At 37.6% G+C, this 20,015-nt stretch overlaps 1 protein-coding gene across 1 annotated transcript in view; it reads left to right on the forward strand.

Annotated features, from left to right (window-relative positions):
* MPDZ (multiple PDZ domain crumbs cell polarity complex component) overlaps positions 1 to 20,015 on the forward strand; it is a 225,587-nt gene that overhangs the window by 122,806 nt on the left and 82,766 nt on the right. Inside the window, exons 21-22 of the mRNA XM_042781301.1 lie at positions 7,484 to 7,682; positions 14,151 to 14,255. Coding sequence (XP_042637235.1) covers positions 7,484 to 7,682; positions 14,151 to 14,255 — 304 coding nt within the window. The remainder of the gene's footprint in view (positions 1 to 7,483; positions 7,683 to 14,150; positions 14,256 to 20,015) is intronic.

The following is a 20,015-nucleotide window of genomic DNA, read 5'->3' on the forward strand; positions in this document are numbered from 1 at the left end:
TAGAGCTAAGTCCCTTGTCAGGTATGTCATTGCCAAATATTTTTTCCCAATCTGTAGGTTCTCTTTTGACTCTTTTGGAGAAGTCTTGGGAAACATATAAAAATTTAATTTTAAAAGGACCCATTCATCTAGTTTATCTTCAGCTGTTTGTACATTTTGGATTATGTTTAGTAGTCTATTTATGCCATATATTAGATCTCCTAAATTTGCCTCTCGTTTTTCCTTGAGGAACTTTATAGTGTTAGGTTTCACATTAAAGCCTTTGATCCATCTGGAGTTAGTTTTTGTGTATGGTGTGGGGTACAGATCTTGTTTCATTTTTCAGCAAATGGATATCCAGTTTTGCCAGCACCTTTTGTTAAACAATCTCTTCTCCATTTAATGGATTTGGGCCCTTTGACAAAGATCAGCTGACCATAGGTCGATGGATCTATTTCTGGGTTCTCAATTTTATTCCATTGGTGTATATGTCTGTCATTGTACCAGTACCAGGCTGTTTTCACTACTATGGCTATATAGTAGGTTTTGAGATCCAGAGTGTGAGACCTCCTACTTTGTCCTTCTTCTTCAATAATGCTTTGCTTATCCGAGGTCGTCTCTTTCCTTTCTATATAAAGTTAGTGATTGTTTTTTTCCGTATCCTTAAAGAATGTTGATGGGATCTGGATTGGGATTGCATTTACTATATAGATTGCTTGAGGTAGTAGTGACATTTTCACTATGTTCAATCTTCCTATCCACAAACATGTATGGTCTTCCATTTATGTAAATCTCTTATGGTTTCTTGAAGCAGTGTTTTATAGTTTCTTTGTACAGGTCTTTTGTGTCTCTGATAAGATTTATTCCCAAGTACTTTTATTTTTATATTTTTTGATAGCTATTGTAAATGGTATTGATTTCCTTATTTCTTTTTCAGCAATCTTTTTGCTGGTGTAGAGAAATCCAACTGATTTTTGGATGTTGCTCTTGTATCCTGTCACAATGCTAAATCTCTCAATTAGTTCCAGTAAATTTTTGACTGAGTCTCTTGGGTTTTCTCGCTATAGGATCATATCATGAGTAAATAGGGATTGTTTGACTTCTTACCAATTTGGATGCCTTTAAATTCCCTTTCTTGCCTTATTCCTGGCTAGGATTCCAATACCATGTTGAGTAGAAGTGGTAATAGAGGTCATCCTTGTCTGGTTCCTATTTGCAAGGGGAATAGTTTCAGTCTCTCTGCACTAAGAATAATGTTGGCTGTTGGTTTTGCATATATGCCCTTTATTGTGCTGGGGAATGTCCATTCTATTCCTGTTTGCTGAGTTTTTATGAGGAATGGGTGTTGGATTTTATCAAATGCCTTTTCTGCATCAATTGATATGATCATGTAGTTCTTTTGTTTTAGTTATGTGCTGGATGATGTTGATTGTTTTTCTAATGTTGAAACATCCTTGCATGCATGATTTGAACCCCACTTTTTTGATATATTGTTGGAGTCTTTGGGCTAGGATTTTGTTTAAGATTTTTGCATCTGTATTCATGAGACATATTGGTGTGTAGTTTTCCTTTTTAGTGATACCTTTACCTGGTTTTGCTATCAAGGTTATGCTTGCTTCAAAAAATGAATTTGGGAGGATTCCGTTCTTTTTTTATGTTTTGGAATAGTTTGAATAGCATTGGTGTCAGTTCTTTTCTGAATGTTTGGTAGAATTTTCCAGTGAAACCATCTGGGCCAGGACATTTTTTCTTGGTAACTTTTTTTATGACCTGTTCAATTTCTTCTTTTGTTAGGGATCTATTCAACTTTTCCACATCAGTCTGTGTTAGTTTAGGTAAGTATTGTGTTTATAGAAACCTGTCCATTTTTTCTAGATTTTTAAGTTTGTTGGAGTATAGTTCTTTATAGTATCCTGATATTATCTTTTTATTTTCTGTTGGTTCTTTTGTGGTGTCATCCAATTCATTTCTTATTCATGTTATTTGTATTCTCACTCTCTTTTCATTTGTTAGATTTGCCAGTGGTTTGTCAATTTTAATAACCTTCCCAAGGAACCAACTTCTGGTCTAGTTGATTTTTTTTCTGTTTTCTGTTTTTTCTATTGTCTGTTTTTCTGCTCAAATCTTTATTATTTCTTTTCTTCTGGTGACTATAGGATTTTTTACTGCTCTTATTTGAATTGTTGGAGATATTATATGGTTTAAGGTGTTGATTTTGGCTCTTTCTTCTGTTTTTGATGTGTACATTTATTTCTATAAATTGGCCTTTGATCACTGCTTTTGCTGTGTCCCAAAGATTTTGGTATGCTGATTTTTCATTCTCATTTGATTCAAGGAATTTTTTAATTTCATTTTTTCATTTCTTCTATTACCCAAGGAGGGTGTTAGTCAATTTCTATGTGTTTGCTCTTTTTCCATTCATCTTCCTGTTGTTGATGTCTAATTTCACAGCATTATGATTGAGAAAATGCTTTTCATTATTTTAATGTTTTTAAATTTATTGAGGCTTGCTTTGTGGCCTAACATATGGTCTGTCTTGGAGAATGTTCCATGGGCACTAGAAAAAGATGTATGTTTTGCTGTTGTTAGGTTAAATGCTCTGTAGATGTCTATAAGGTCAAGTTGGTGCATTGTATTGTTTAGTTCTTCTGTGTTTTTGTTGAGTTTCTTTCCAGTTGTTCTACCTGTGGTTGAAAGTGGTGTATTAAAGTCTCCTACTATGACTGTGGAGTCATCTATTTGGTTTTTCAGTTCTGGTAGATAGAGTCTGGTTTATGTGTTTTGGGGTCTTTCATTGGGTGCATAGATATTTATTATTGTTGTATCTTCTGGTTCAATCCATCCTTTATTCATTATATAATGTCCTTCCTTGTCTCTTACGATGTTTTTTGTCTTAAAGTTAGTTTTATCAGAAATTAATACTGTCACTCCTGCTTTTGTATGGTTGCCATTTACTTGATATATCTTTTTCCAACCTTTGGTTTTTAGTCTATTTGTGTCTTTCTACAGTCTGTCTCTTACAGACAGCATATTGATGGGTTTTGTTTTCTTACCCAGTCTGCAACTGTCCATCTCTGGAGTGATGCATTCAATCTATTGACATTCAGTATAATTATCACCTAGTATGAATTTGTTGCTGTCATTTTGTTATGTGCTTTTTCGTGGTGTTGCTGATTTCTTTGTTCCATATAGTTTTCTGTGTTGAGCTTGGGTTTTTTTTTTTTTTTTTTTTTTAATGAATTCTGTTATCACTTCCTTTGTTGCTATTGTTTTCGTGTTTGCTAAATATTTGTGCTGGTCCTTTTTTTTATTTTGATGTGAAGATTTATCATTTTTCTTTGAGGTTACCCTGTGATTTATAATTTTCTTCCCAAGTTTAGAACAGTCTGTTCTATCTTGCAATTGTCTTTACTTCTTCACCATTTAGAAATTCTGTAACTACACTATTTTCTCCTACTTTTTGGTTTGTAGTTGTCCTCATTCGTCAATTGATGTCTCTGGTTCCCTGTTTACAATCTTATAGGGATATTTACTTTGGATACTTCCATAACTGGGTTGGTTTCTGCATTATGTCTTCATGTGTGTTAATGGTTGCTTGTTATTTTCTGTTGTTGGTTCTCTGTCTAAAGGGTGCCCTTTAGTATCTTCTGTAGGGCTGTTCTAATTTTAACAAAGTCCCTTAATTTCTGCTTATCTGGAAATCTCCTAATTTCACCATCATATTTGAGGGACTATTTTGCTGGGTATATAATTCTTGACTGAAATTTTTTTTTTTCTTTCAGGATTTTATGTATACCATCCCATTATCTTCTTGCCTGCTGGTTTCTGCTGAGAAATCTGAGCTTACTTTTATTGTTTGCCCCTTGTACGTAAATTTTCATTTTTTTCCATGCTGCTTTCAGGATTCTTTCTTTGTCTTTGGTTTGGTGAGTTTGTTGATGATATGTCTTGGTAAATTTCTTTTGAAGTCTATCCTGTTTGGTGTTTGTTAGACTTCTCATCTTTCATCATGCCTGGGAAATTCTCTTCCAACAAAGCTTTGACTATTTTCTCTTTGGTTTATTTGTCTCTTCCTGTTCTGGAATTCTGATTACATGTAGGTTATTCCTTTTGATGGTATCCCACATGAATCTTAGGCTTTCTTCATTTTGTTTTGATCTTTTTTCTGATTGATCCCTTTCCAAAGAAGTATTGAAGTATTTGTCTTCAGTCTCACTAGTTCTGTCTTCCCATTGATTCATATCTACTCATTTGCCTGTTCAATGTGTTATCTATTTCTGTAAATTTAGTATTAATCTTCTGGATTTCTATCTGTAGATTTTGTATCATTTCTAATTTTTCATTTGTCATTTTGTTCTTGTATTTTCTTCTTAAATGTTCTTAAATTGTTCTTGGGTTTTATTCTGCATTTTCCTTAATTTTGTCAGTGTTTTCCTTAATCTATCTTTCAATCCATTGAAGATGCCTAAATATAATTCTTCTGAATTCCTTATTGGGGAGTTCCAATGCTGCTGCTTCCTCAGGGATGTGTTCTAGGTCTCTAATCTGGTCCCTTGTTTCTCCTGCTTTATCTTCTTTTTATGCACAGTGCTCTGTTTTCTGTGAGACATTGTGATGTTTTTGTGTTTATATTTAATTGGTGATTGTATGTTGGAGTGACTTGCCCACGATTTTCATTTTCTTTGTTTTGTTTGGATGTTATCTATGTAAGCAGGGTACTGTGCTCCTCTATTAGTTAACTAGCAGCACTTATACATTCACCACCTGTCTCCTTTCCCATTGTCAGCTTCCCCTATGTCCCTGCTATCCTGGGCAAATGGAACCTATTCTTAGGCCCCTGGAATCCAAATGAGAATACTGTCATTTTAAATATCCAAAATGGTCAGTGCTTATAAACAGTCAAAATGGTTGCACCCTCTGGACAGCCAAAATTCTACAGCTCAGGCTTCTCCTTCCTTGCTGTTTCCCTTCCTGGTCATCAGCCACTAGCGCAGTTGTTCCTCCAGCCCTTGGCAACTAGGGCTGATCAATTCTCAGGTCCCAACACCACTTGGAAATATTCAGACTGTTGATACCCTCAGAGTAGCTGACAGTCCACAGTTCCATGCATCTCCATACTCATTCTTTTCATTCTGTTTTTTCCACTAGTTGGTGCCTAATCCACTCCTGTACACCTCCTTTCAGAGCTCAGTGCTCCAGGATTATCTTCTGTATCTCTATCAATTGATTTCTCTTTTCTTTGTTGAAGAAGGTCTGTGTAGCTTGTCTGCCTATTCTGCCATCTTACCTGAAGTCCAAGTTCTATGCTTTTGAAGAAATCAGGGTGAGAATAATGTACAGAGGGAACATTAGGTCAGATAGGATGTATTGTGAAGGCTTTTTTGAGGAAAGTGATGTCCAAGAGTGAGAAGGAGGTAGCTGCTGGCAAGGCAAGATATGCAGAAAAATAGTATCAGGCAGTAACTGAAATGAGGAGATACTAAGTGTGTTTGCATTTCTGAAAGACTGTCACTATATTTGAAGCAGGGAGGACATGGCACAAAGGAAGTTTGTGTAGCAGCATGGGGCTTAGCCAGAAGTGCTTTACAGACTATGCTAAGCAGTTGTGTTGTATGCTAGCATGATAGCAAGCTACTAAAAGATTGACACAGTGACTGCAGCATGGGCAAAAGCATAGCAAGGATTGTGAGGATCGTGCAGGAACAGGCAGTTTCATTCTGTTGTACATAGGGTTGCTGAGTCAGAGCCAATTCGATGGTACCTAACAACAACAAAGGTTTTTAAGCAAGGTAGTGATGTGGTGCTATTTATCTTCTTTTGAGTGGTCTCTGTCTGCTGTGAGAACAAGGCATTGGCCATGACCACATGGGAAGCCAAGAGACCAGGTAGGAGTACTATATAAAGCCTGGCAAGAGATGGTAGTGGCTTGGCCTAGGGTTACTGTGGAAATAGAGAATGACGAATGGATTCAAAATAAATTTTGGAGGCAGAATTGACAGGATTGGTGGTGGATTGAAAACAGGAGATGAGAAGGAATTGGAATCAATAACAACTCCCACATTTCTGCTCTGAGTAGTGGAGAGTAGTATGGTGATACTATTTACCCAGAAGGAGAATCAAATGGAGAAATAAGGAGAGGTGAAAATGGAATGCTTAATTTTGTGCTGAGGAGTGTTGGTGGTGTGATGGCTGTGGCATTTGGCTGTTAACCAGAAGGTTGGCACTTCAAACCACCAACTGCTCCATGGAAGAAAGATGAGGCAGTCTGCTTTGGTAAAGATTTACAGCCTTGGAAACCCAGTGGAGGTCGCTATGAGTCAGAATCAACACAATGAGGTCTTTTTTTTTGCTTTGTAAGGTTGCATTTCTTGTGAGACATCAGGAGACATGCCAGGAGGGCCACTGAATATCCACATATGGAGCTCACAGAAGTTCAGATTTGGCAATAAAATGGGAATAGGTTAGAATTAAGTCCACATCACTTCAGTTGAACAGACTACTACACAGTGAGGCACTGTAATAGGCTCTGAGGATTAAGACTTATATAAAGGCACTTTGATGTTAGGAACAATATGCTATACTTTTTTTATCTCAAGAACCGGTGTAGTACATGGCACAGAGTAAGCATACAGCACAAAAACATTGAATGAACAAATGATCTAGAGATAAGGGAAAACAGAGCATTTGATTTATAGAACTGAAAAAAAAAAACAAAAAAACCACTGCCATCAAGTCAATTCCAACTCATAGTGGCCCCAATTGGGTTTCCAAGGCTGTAGTATTGCCTCATCTTCCTCCTGAGAACAGCTGCTGGGTTTATACCACTGATTTTCTGGTTATCAGCCACATGCTTCAACCCACCATGCCACCAGAGCTACTTATAGAACTAATTTTCCATTTGTAGTCTTGCTTTTTATAAGAAATCAATTACTACTATAAAATTTATTCTATACTGTCAAGTAGTACATATCCCCCTGAGGGAGCTTTCTGTGTAGTGGGCAACACATCAAATAGTCTAAATTACACTCATTCTGTAGTGTAGACCTAAGGAGCTCTGGTGGTGCAGTGGTTAAAGCATTCAGCTGCTAACCGAAAAGGCTGATGGTTCAAACCCAGCATCTGCTCCATATGAGAAGGATGAGGCAGTCTGCTTCTGTAAAGATTTACAGCCTTCAAAACCTTGTGGGGCAGTTCTACTCTGTCCTATAGAGTCACTATGAATGAGAATCGACTTAATTGGTTATGAGTTATAGTCTCAATCTATTTCATCTCTAATATACTCAATATGGAGTATTTTTACCTCTTAAATTCCAAAAATATTTTAAAATATACTTAAAATTTTTCTTGTTAGAAAAAAAATGTTCCTTTCCTTCACGTTATTTTTTATTGCCTAAAAGTAGTTACCCTTATTCTTATATCTATGAATCCATAGATATTAAATTTAAATTAAAACAAATTTGAAATTCATATATTTAATATATCTCTTTATCCCGGTTTATCATAGGGATGACAGTAAGTGCTAATAAAGATGGCTTGGGGATGATTGTTCGAAGCATTATTCATGGTGGTGCCATCAGTCGAGATGGCCGGATTGCTGTTGGGGACTGCATTTTGTCCATTAATGAAGAATCTACCATCAGTTTAACCAATGCCCAGGCACGAGCAATGTTGAGAAGACATTCACTTATTGGGCCTGACATAAAGTAGGTATCATTTGGATCCCAGTTTGTTTGGAAAACGCAGGAATTTCCATTCATTTATCACATTTTTTTTTCAGTATATGCTTCTGTTGAAATGAGAAATTATCACCTGCTCATTTAACATAAATGACTTAAGAATTTGATTTTCTGAATGGTTCTTGATTGCAGTGCTTCTCTAAGACTATGTTGTTGTTGTTGTTGTTGTTATGTGCCGTCGAGTCGGCCCCGACTCATAGCAGTGTTAAAAGTACGGCTTTGTGTTTTTAATTGTACTTTTCCACTGACTTCTGCGAAAACTCTTCCTGTCAACCTTTGTATTATAGACATTGCCACTGGAAAAAGTGGTGGTGTATTTGGTACTATCAGTGGACCAAAAGGTAAGCCAATGGTAGCAAGAAATACTACTAAACTTTGATAAATATTCCATGTGGCTTGTTTTTCCCAGAGTTTCTGGGGTTTCCATAGCTACGCTGGAGCCAGATATTAGGCCTCAGATATCCATGGAGCAAGAGGGTCCACTGGGGATTCCTGGATTGGCCTCACTACGAGGAGTTATACACTACTCGATTTACCTCTATGGCTAGCTCTTTGAGAGGCAGACATGGAAAAGACCCTATAGAATAGTTCCAGGCTGACCCATAACTTGCCCTTTCTCAAACTAACTCATGCTCCAGGGGGATTCACTAGTATTTTGATATAGACAGATTGTAGCTCACATGAAATATTTTGTCAGGAAGTTTTTAAAAGTGTCCCATAATCCTATAATGTACTAAAAGCATTTTATATATGTAGTTTGGTTATTAGGTTGCAAAACATTCCTTAAGCCAAAATGAAAATCATTTCATGACTTTATTTTCATATTTCATCAATGCAGTAGCTTGGCTTTTTTCTTTAGCATTAATCTTTCAAATATTTGCATTTAATATATGTAAGGGACAGAATAGTAGAATAAGAGTACAGGAAAAGATTGTTTACCTTAAATTGATGTCATGATTATTAGATAATGGGATTTTTTTTTATTAATATTATTTTGCTAACTGCATTACTGGTTATTTTGCAAAGTATGTATTGATAGAGCTGTGGTAAGAAAACTATATTTACAACTGATTTTCATTACGCCTTCAATAAAAAGCAGAAAATATGTATCATAAGTGTTTGGAGTGGATTCTGCTTCTTACACAAAAGGCGTATATTTAAGCAGAAACTTCACTAATGGGCTTTCATATTTTTTGCATGCCTTTTCAACTTTTACTTTAAAATTCATCAAATCATCAGATTATGTGACTGTTCCTTAATTGTTTTAATAATACAAGTACAAGTGATCATCATTAAAAACATCAATGCCTCTACACTAGAGAAACTTGCTTCACCACTTGGGGGCTAATGTTTATTCTTTCTGCTTAAAACATGAGTGATATAGATCCACATGTAGACTATTTCTTGCAAGGATTTTAACTTACATAGTTTAGATTTAGTATAAAATGCAGATGGCCTAATACTTAATCATTTGATTTATTGTACAATAAAATGTGTGCTATGCTATGTGCACTGATGTAGGCCCCTTGCCTACTTTTTGGAACTCTGATTGCCAGAATTTTTGCTTAGTGTCAGCCTAACCCCTCAGTTGTAATGTACTATAGAATTTAAAATATGACCAAACTATCAGACCATTGTAACAACAATTTAGCATAAGTTAAATATCTAGCCAACTCCAAAAATTCATCAGATACATTTTATTCCCACTATCAAGCTCAAAAGGAGCTCTGCTGTTGCTGTGGTTAAGGCATTGGGCTGCTAACCAAAAGGTCAGAGGTTTGAACCCACCAGCCACTCCATGGGAAAGAAACAGATGAGGCAGACTGCTTCTGTAAAGATTTACAGTCTTGGAAACCCTACGTGGGTTGCTATGAGTCAGAATTGACTTGATAGTAGTAGGTTTGGTTTGGGTTTTTGTCAAGCATAAAAGATATTCCCTCTCCCCACTTTTTTTGCCCTGTCCTCAGACTCAGTACCAGAATTTATCAATTTCACGTGGGAGGAGGCTTTATTAGGACAATGAAGGATATCTAGAGAGGTATTCTAATAAGTAATTGCTTTAGGATCTCGGGAGGCAAAATGTATTGTAGAATCTTACGTTTGAAAGATAAGAAAGAAAAATCTGCAACCTTTCCTCTCCTGAAAACCAATCAATCATTCAGTCAGTCTCTCTATTTCTCACATGCACACATACACCCACATAAAAAAACAAAAACTTACACACTCACAGAACACATTGATTTCTACTAATGCTGTCATTCAGTATGTTTATAGAGTTTGACTCATTGGGTAGAAGAATGAGTAAAAAGAAGCTGACATCATTTTTATATAATCCTATTTGAGAAAAATTGTGTTAAATGACAAAATGAAAGTAGTCTGAGCAGCGTTTTCCATGCAGTTTACATGAAGTGTTTTTGGCTCTGTCCCCTCTATCACTTGCTTCTTGTGAGCCAAAAAGTTTAGAATTACCTTGAAAGCTGTGAGCTATCCCCCCAACAAAAAAGTCTGGTCCTTCCCTTATTCTGAGTGGAACTATAACATTGCCTCTGGCCAATGAAGCTTTGCAATCATTGCTTGGATCCCAGCTCCATCCCCATCTCTTTCTTTTATTACCTATTATGAACCTAGCTTAATCCAGGCCAAGGGTAGAGAAGTGCATTATAGGGACTTAAACTAAAATATGTTAAATGGTTCAGTTGCATAACTGATTGACTTTAGGAGAAGCATTACTTATTGAGACAATGCACTGGATTTTTATTTTTTTTTCCTCCGTTTATGATAGCTTGCTAGCAACTTTGTGTGTATGCTTTCATGCTTGCCTGGGTGGATAATTTGAGTTTCAAGAGTTCAAGAATAGCCAGTTTAAGTTCCAGGTTTCATTATTTTCTATGGAAAACCAGATGTGAAGCCTCACTAGAATGCATTCTGTTTTACTTCTCACTCCACCTTGCCAGGAGCTCTTATATTTCTGTAATAATAGCCAGGGTTTTGTGCTTAGCAGCAGCTGCTTCTAACATCTGCCAGATAATTACTGAGCTGAATCAGAATTCACCTGCTTTAACCCAAAGTGTGGGATGAATTCCTGATCAAGGAATAAAAGATTGATTGCAGTTACATTTTTCCATGCTTGTTAATAATCACTGCTATATACACCAGTAAAGAGCAGATGCTTTTCTGGGGGAGGTGTAGATGGGAGGGAGGTGGAAAGGAGAAAAAAAACAACCAGGAGCATCCACTTTTAGCTACATATGTATGCATCGCACATTCAGCACAAGACATTGACATTTGTTAACACCATTGTAAAAAGATGCCACAGCGTATGCTTCACATTCTAGATTTTCCGCAGCACCTGCTGACGATCGAGCCCCTTTTTGTGTGTGAGTATTGGTGATTCAAAAGCTCATTATGGCTGTATGTTACAACTTGTCTGTGAAAACCATTTCCTGCTTTTGTAACATCCCAGTGGAAGCATGGATCCAGATATAGATGCACTGTATACATTTTGGCTTTTCTCTGCATTTACATAAGAACATAAATTCCACCAGAGCTGGGAGATTGTTACATTTTCACATTGTACTGATGATTGTGAACTCAATTGAAAACTGTATTTTCCACCTACTAAGCTTTAAAGTGCCTTTGTAATGGAAAGATCCTGTCTGCATGTGCAGGCGCGGCCTCTGGATTAATATCCGTATAGCATTTCAGCATCACTAATGGTTTTCTTTTTTCTTCCACTCCATGTGGGACCAAAGGTTAGTTTACTTTTCAGAATTTTTAATACAGCTCTCACCTAAGCCATTCTCCGTGTGTTTACACATCCGTAATGCAATTTGGGCGTTCTTTGTTGGTGATTTGGAGGTTTTGTGTGGCTGTGTTAGAATTGCTCTGCATGTACTAATGCATTGTGGGATGATTGTCCTGTGGCCTTGCTGTCTGTATGGCTAAATATTTATGAAAACTGCCTTTCTTGCTCTTTCTCATCCCTACCTGAAGTAACAGAAAAATGTTTGTACTGTACTTCCCCCCTTTTGGTAAAAAGACAAACAGCTTTGAACAAATACAGGGGGAAGCTCATTTCAACACTGGTGGGGATAGAAAGATCTTTTCTTTCTCAGATCAGTTTAAGAACTAAATGCATTGTTCTGATTATTTTTTTCAGTATGCTGAAATAATACTAGCTCCTCGCCTCCTTTGCCTTTTCCTAGCTTTTTTTTTGTAAGGTTTTGCTTGTTTTAAGTTGATAACCTTTACTAAATCTTCAGAAATACTGTCAGTTTACTTGAATAGGCATTTCAGATGTTAAGGTTTAAGCTTAACTTTTATTTTTCTTTGTGTAAAATATAATCTTCTTTCCTGACACAATATACTCAATTTTACTCATATTTTTGGATGCATAAAAGGCATATATATGATGTAATATATTTTTGTAACAGCTTAGTTTCATTTTTTGATGCTTGTGCTAAACAAGTCCATGAGCTTTCCAAAGGGTTCTTGTATTTGGCCGTGTGGCCAGGTGTGGCCAGCAGTGCCAGGGGCCTGGCAAAGTGCCTCCTTCCACTTGTATCGTGCTTCTCAGCTGGCAGTAGCCTCATGAGAAGGGGCATCTTTTGTGATTGAGCATGTGTGTAGATTCAGTGGTGGTCATTTGCTGTCACTTCACCTCCTGGTGAGCCACAGGATCATGTCTTCTCACTCCATACTAAAGTGACCTCATGGAGTGAAGGCTTTTGATCAAATTACAGATAATATACTGAAATTATATGTTACCCTAACACACACTCAATAAATTGTACCATTGGTACAATATTTATTTTATGGTAGCATGAAAGAATTCCTTTAGCTCTGTGCTCCATTGCTAAGGTTTTATATACTTATTGTCTTAATGGATAAGCTATGGATAGATGGAAATCTTCATGATTTCTATATTGTATATTTTTTAATACAGACTTATTTTATAATTAAACATACTTAACTGACTTCAAATACAGTACTTCTTTTACCTTACTTTCATTTGATAGTGTTCTAGTCAACTTGAAAAAGTACATAAACTATATTCATAGTTTGATAGAATAGCAGTGAATTTCTATATTTTAAAACGTCAGTTTCTGAATTTTACAGCTGACATCAGCATTCAGTCTAGTCCTTACCACAATGGACATTCAGCCAGTACTTGTTGAAGTAGTAAATGGCCATTCAGGTATAAACAGCATGCTCCCCACCCCACCCCCCGGAAACCAGAGTGAATTTATAAGAAACTGGTGCAGATTGGTAAGACAAATTTTCCATAAATTTATAATGGTTACATTTCAGACTTGAGAGTTCATAACTTAATAGAACTATTGTATATTTATCAGGAATACTTGTTTATAACAGACCCTGTTGGTGTAGTGGTTAAGGCATTTGGCTGCTAACCAAAAGGTTAGCTGCTCCACGAAAGAAAAATAGGGCACTCTGTTTCTGTAAAGCTTTACAGCCTTAGAAACTATGAATCGAAATCAACTCGATGGCAGTGAGTTTGGTTTTATGGAATGCTTGTGAATGTCTGCAGATGATTATGGATTGTGGAAAAACATAAAGTAATATTGGATATCCAGAGTTTTAATAAAGTACACCTAATTTGGGCTCAAGTATAGCAAAGATTGAGAATGGCACAAGACTGGACATTGTTTTGTTTTGTTGTACATAGGGTAACCATGAGTCAGAGCCAACTTAACAGCACCTAACAGTAACAGCGACAACAATTTGTGTCTGCTAGGGAACCCAGAAATCTTTGGACAGAATTAATGTTATTTCTGACAATTATCATTATACAAATTTATAAGTCTTCCAAATTTTAAAATGTTACCATTAGCTTTCTCGTTTGGAAATAAAAATAATGCTACTTTTCTCCCACAAATGATTATTGGTAAGTACATAATTTATTTGCAGCATATTAAAATGTAATTTCTGTTGTTATTCTTAACTGTAGAATACTTTGTGTAGAGTAGATTGCATCCTTTTGAAGTTTAGATTCTCTGATGAAAAAACTGATTAAATTAGTCTGTGAAGAAGTAGAAATGAAGGGACTGTTGCTTTGAATGCTTTTCCAGACAAACCAAACCAAGCCAGACTCACTACCACCGAGTTGATCCCAACTCATGGCAACCCCCTTTGGGTTTCCAAGGCAGTAAATCTTTATGGGAGCTCTGGTAGCATAGTGCCTAAGGCACTTGACTGCTTCCATAGTGATACTGCCTCAGAAACCCAAGGAGGGGTCGCTATGAGTCAGTCTGACTCGACGGCAAATAACAACAACAAATCTTTATGGAAATAGATTGCCCAGTCTTCCTTCTGTGGAGTGGCTGGTGTGTTTGAACTGCCAACCTTCTTGTTAGCAGTCAAATGCCTTAGGCAACTTCACTTGTCTTTACTATCCTGGGTTGTGTTCTGTTCCAGAATTGCTTATGTGCCAGCAGAACATTTGGAAGAGTTCAGAGTGAGCTTGGAACAACAATCTGGAGGAATAATGGCACTAGATATATTTTCTTCATACACTGGAAGGTGAGTAAAACGTGAGATCTGCTAATATGAATGAGTGATACGGCAAGTTATAAAGAAGAGTTTTGAATCCAGAGTCATGTAGGAACAGATCAAAGAAACAGACTGCATTCCTTTCCCTCTCATAAGCTGTTAAAAGATATTCATGCTTCTCTAATAACTTAAGTTGTAATAATCATATTGTGTAGAAATTTTGGAAATACATAAAAATACGAATCAAGAAATGAAAATCATCTTTAATTCTACCATTGAGCACTTTTAGCAGAATGAGTTTTGGTAAATCACCCTAGATATAAATATTATTTCATTTATTTCCTAGAATCTATCATTTACATCATAAAACATCATAAAAATGATAGATTCTAGGAAATAAATGAAATAATATTTATATCTAGGGTGATTTACCAAAACTCATTCTGCTAAAAGTGCTCAATGGTAGAATTAAAGATGATTTTCATTTCTTGATTCGTATTTTTATGTATTTCCAAAATTTCTACACAATATGATTATTACCCACCAGCCACTCCTCGGAAGGAAGGTTGGGCAATCCTACTTCCGTAGTGATACTGCCTCGGAAACCCAAGGAGGGGTAGCTATGAGTCAGGGCTGACTCGACGGCACATAACAACAACAACAAATCATTTATATAGGAGCTCTGGTAGCATAGTACCTAAGGTACTTGATTGCTAGCCAGAAGGCTGGCGGTTCAAACCCACAAGCCACTCCTCGGAAGGAAGGTTGGGCAATCTACTTCCGTAGTGATAACACCTCGGAAACCCAAGGAGGGGTCGCTATGAGTCAGGGCCGACTCGACGGCACATAACAACAACAACAACAACAATCATTTATATATTGATACCGCCTCGGAAATCCAAGGAAGGATGAGTCGGGTCCAACTCTACCGTATGTAACAACAATAACAATAGTTTCTTTTAGGACCTATGGTGGCATAGTGCCTAAGACATTTGATTGCTAACCAGAAGGCTGGCTGTTCAAACTGACCAGCCACTCCTTGAAAGGAAGACTGGGCAATCTACTTCTAGTAGAGATACCACCTCAGAAACCAACAAGGGGTCACTGTGAGTTGGAACCAACTTGATGGCAGTGATTTTGGTTTTCTTTTAATAGTTTCTTTCTTTTAATGAAGTGGATTTTTTTACCTTAGGAAAGATAAGAACTAGATTTTGATGATACCACTGTCCAAGTTCAGAGCAGGGAGAGAAATAATGTCAAATTGTTTTTCCATGAAGATTGTAATATTGTATACCCTCAACTATGGACCTGTTATTTTGTGGTGGTGTTTTTTATTTGTTTGCTTTTAGTTCCACTGGAAACTGAGTACCAAATTTCTCCTTATTATAGAGCAGAAATGGCCTTGCAGCGACTCTGAGATCATCTGGTAGAGGTTTTCCACTTCCTCAGAGAATATCAAAATGCTCCTAGGCATTCTAATGCCCAGTGACCCTGCTGGCATCTAAATATCACATCATTCTCCTCTCTGCAGTTTACAGGGAGTGTTAGGGAAGACAAACTTATGCTACAAGTTTAATAGAGAGAAGGGATATTATGGTCTTTGGAGCTTCTTGAATTTTTCTAAAAAAGGAGTATTCAAGAAACTCAGCCATACTCTGCCGTAGAATTTCTATCTCAAGGTCAATGGCAAATGTTGATTATTGCTTCCCAATGCTGCCTGTCAAAATGATAAAAAGTAATCATTCCCGTGTTCCTCTGAAATACTGTTTCCAGTGACTTAAGTTAAAGAATACTCCAAGATCATATTTTATTCTAATAAATTGTGAGGCCTTAAGAGCACTCAAAACTATTAGAGAAAAATAGCTACTCCCAGCACTGTGCTTGCTCCAGAACAGAAAGGGGATTAGCAGGGACTGTGCAGTATCGTAACTCACTGCTTCACTGGTACTCCAGAGAAAATATATTAGCTATTACTAAAAACACTGCTAACCAGAAGATTGGGGGTTCAAAGCCATCAGCTGCTCTGTGAGAGGAAGATGAGGAAATCTACCTCCATAAAGATTTACAACCTTGGAAACCAAATGTGGGTCGTTATGAGTTGGGATCGACTAGATGGCAGTGGGTTTGATTTTTGGGGGTTGTAAAGGTGCTTAAAACAAAAGCAAAGCAAACAGTGCAGTCTACATTTTACAGAGGAGGAATATGCAGCTGATAGAGGCTAAGTGACTTGCTAAACTGCAGCTAACAATCATTTGAGTCAAGATTAGAGTCTAAGCAGTTGTCTCAAATTCTATGTTGTTGATCACTGAACTTCTTCTGTGGACAGATATAAGATCCTGAATGTGGCTCCAATGAAAGAACTGCTTAAGTCCAGTATACAAAGTATGTGGCGACACAACCAACAAGTTAAGAGCCCAGCCTTTCTAGTAAGATAACCTCATTCAAATGACACCTCTGTTGCTTTCTTGTATACCTATGCCAGCTACTTCACCAGGAACCTAAATGCAAATGTAAAAGGAACTAGTTTTTATAGCTGACACAAAGCTCATTGGTATTCAACAGTAGGATACAGGAGCATGTTGTTGTTGTTACATGTCAGCTCTGACTCAGCAGCCCTGTGTACAACAGAACAAAACACTGCCCAGTCCTGTGCCAGCCTCACAATCGTTGCTACATAGAAGTCTAATTTAGTCTTGACTGGGTGAGGATGTGAGGAAGAGAACAGGTCCATTCTGCTCTGTGGTGGCCACATTGCACTTGAGTTGGAACCAACTTGACAGTGCCTGACAACATTTCCAAATTCTTGCTCTTTTCTGTCTTCCAAACCTACTTACCATCACATTCTCTCCAGTTATCTTTCCAGAGAATATAGCCCAGTTTTCACCTCAATGCTGGCTTCCTGTTCACTGGGGCTTCCATTGGACCCTCAGTCAGCTCCTTGTCATTATTTTTAGGATACCCCTCTTGGATCCATTCCCCGAAGTTCTGCCTCACTGCCAGACTTAGCCACTGCTCTTGGAACTCCATCCTCTTTCAGAGCCTTTTTCCTCAATTTTCACAGGGGAAAATTCAAACACACAGAAGAATTAGAACCACTGGGTTAGAAGAATTAGAACCACTGGGTTCTAATCTGTCCACTTTAGGCAGACAGATTTTATTCTAACAGTATTGGGGGGCAAAAATGTCTAGCACTGAGTTCAAAGAAGGAATAAGACTTTAAAAGAGAGCCTGGTCAATCCCTTGCCAACATGATGGGAAGCACATTCAAGCACAGGTGCGTTGCTGGGTTAGATGACTTCCAATTTCAAATAAAATTTGAGAGTGGTCAGTGTTCCTGTCATGGGAGAATGGATATAATTTGAACATGTGATCTTTAAGGTTTTTAAATTTCCATAAAAATTAACTGAGAACATTTATCAATCAAAACTTTCATAGCCTTTTCTGTATTAAAAGAAATATGTGGACATTTTTTAAAATTCCTAAAACAAAAATCAAAAAAATGTTATGCTCAATATACATGAAAGAATTCTTATGCATAATTCTATCACTAAGTGATAGTCATTTTTAATACCTGTTTTGGTTACTTAATGCCACTCTAACAGAAGATACCAAAAATGGGATGGCTTTAACAAACAGGAGTTTATTCTCTTACAGTTTGGAGGCTTTAAGTCCGAGTTCAAAGTGCCAGCCTCTAGGGTCTGGGTGAAAACTCCTCAACCACGGGCTTCAGCTCTGCCTTCTGCTCCCAGCCCACTGAAGCTAGAGGCTTTTCTTCACTGAGCTGCTGGCTGCTTAAGGCTGACAAGCCCAAGGTTGACAAGTAAAAGGCACAGTCCCAATGTTCCCAAACCACATAGCAGGCCATTAATTCAAGTCCATTGAAAGTCCCAAGGTTGGCAGAGCATGGCAGGCTGCTGAACAATGACATGGCTACATTCAGGGTTCATGTGTGGCATAAGCTAGAGACCATTCACAAAGCTGTTAACTTATATGCGGGAAGCAGACCACATCCCTAAGGCAGCTACTCAGCTGCTTGTGGTAGCTTCCACTGTGGAGCTGATTGTCAGTCTCATCATGGGGAATAACTACCACCAGCTGCCCAGCCACTCAACCAGGTCCAGCCATGTAGACGACATACAACATTAACTACCACAATACTTTATTGGTTTTTCATTTCAATATAATATTTATAAAAAATAAGGTAATGATTTATGTACCATTTTAAGTCTGGCCTTTTAAGCAAAAATTATATATATCCTTAGAAATATTATTTTTACTGACAGCATAAGAACATACCATTTTTGTTGTTTGTCGTTATGTGCCATTGAGTCAGACCCAACTCATAGTGACCCCTCCTTGGGTGTCTGAGGTGATATCACTACGGAAGTAGATTGCCCAACCTTCCTTCCAAGAAGTGGCTGTTGGCTACATATCATAACTGATTTAATTATTTTCCATTGCCCGTGCAGTGTCTTTTACTAAAACAAAATATTGTTCCTCAAGGTGGAATTGATTCCAACTTATGTACTTTTGGAAAAACAAAACATGTGTAGATATTGTTATTATTTTGCAGTTTCATTTACTTTTAGTCAATAGACTGGACCTGTTTTGTTATATGCTTGGCATCTAGAAAAACCTTAATTGCTACAGAAGTTGAAAGGTGACCTTGAATACAAGTGTATTTTAACCTGATTCTTTGTAAGAAACATTCTGTGTCTGGCTCTTCTGGATGGGCTACAGCTGGACCATAAGCATTTTTCATCTTTCTTCAAAAGTTGAAGGAAAAACCTTTGCCCACCCTTAAGAAACAGCAATGCTTGAACTTCTGACATACTTGGTTATTCAAAACTGGGCAATCTATTTCCATAAAGATTTACTGCCTAGGAAACCCTAAGTGGGTCGCTATGAGTTGGAGTCCACTCGATGGCAGTGAATTTGGTTTTGGTATTTTATAGGGGAGGGATCAGGTCTGCGCATACTTAAAACTTACATGTTGTCCCTAGCCTCTTACACATGATAGGCCTTTAAGAAATGCTTGTTGAGGAAGACTTCTGGTAAGATAGAGGAATAGGCAGAGAAGCTACACAGACCCTCCTCAACAGAGAAAAGACACCAATTGAAAGAGATACAGAAGATAATCCTGAAGCCCTGAGAGTTGAAAGGAATTATACGGAACTGGATTAGGTACCAACTAGTGGAAAAAAACTGAACAAAAACAGTGAGTACAGAGAAGGTCAGAGCAGTGGACTGTTGGCTACTCTGAGGGGACCAATAGCCTGAATATTTTCAAGTGGTGTTGGGACCTAAGAGTTGACCTAAAAATCAGCTCTGGCCACCAAGGGCTGCAGGGACAACTGCGCTGGTGGCCTGTGAGTAGGAGGGGAAGCAGCAAGGAGGGAGACAACCTGAGCTGTGGACTTTCCACTGTCAGGAGGCTGCAGCCATTTTGATTGTTTACAAGCAGTGGCCATTTTAGATATTTAAAGTGACTGAGGGTGCAGCCACTTTGAATGTTTACAAGCGGTGGCCATTTTGGATATTAAAAGTGACTGAGGTGCAGCCATTTTGAATGCTTACGGGCGGTGGCCATTTTGGATGTTTAAAGTGACCAAGGGTGCAGCCATTTTGAATCTTTACAAGTGGTGGCCATTTTGGATTTTAAAGTGATAGCATTCTCATTTGGATTCCAGGGAGGTCCCTCGAGTAGGCTGTGTTTGCTAAGGACAACAGGTATATACGGGAGGCTGACAACAGGAAATGAAACAGGTAGTGAGTGTATAAGTGCTGTCA

Source organism: Orycteropus afer, unplaced genomic scaffold (assembly GCF_000298275.1).
Source record: "Orycteropus afer afer isolate SDZICR_OR568_19922 unplaced genomic scaffold, OryAfe1.0 scaffold00102, whole genome shotgun sequence".
NCBI lineage: Eukaryota > Metazoa > Chordata > Mammalia > Tubulidentata > Orycteropodidae > Orycteropus > Orycteropus afer.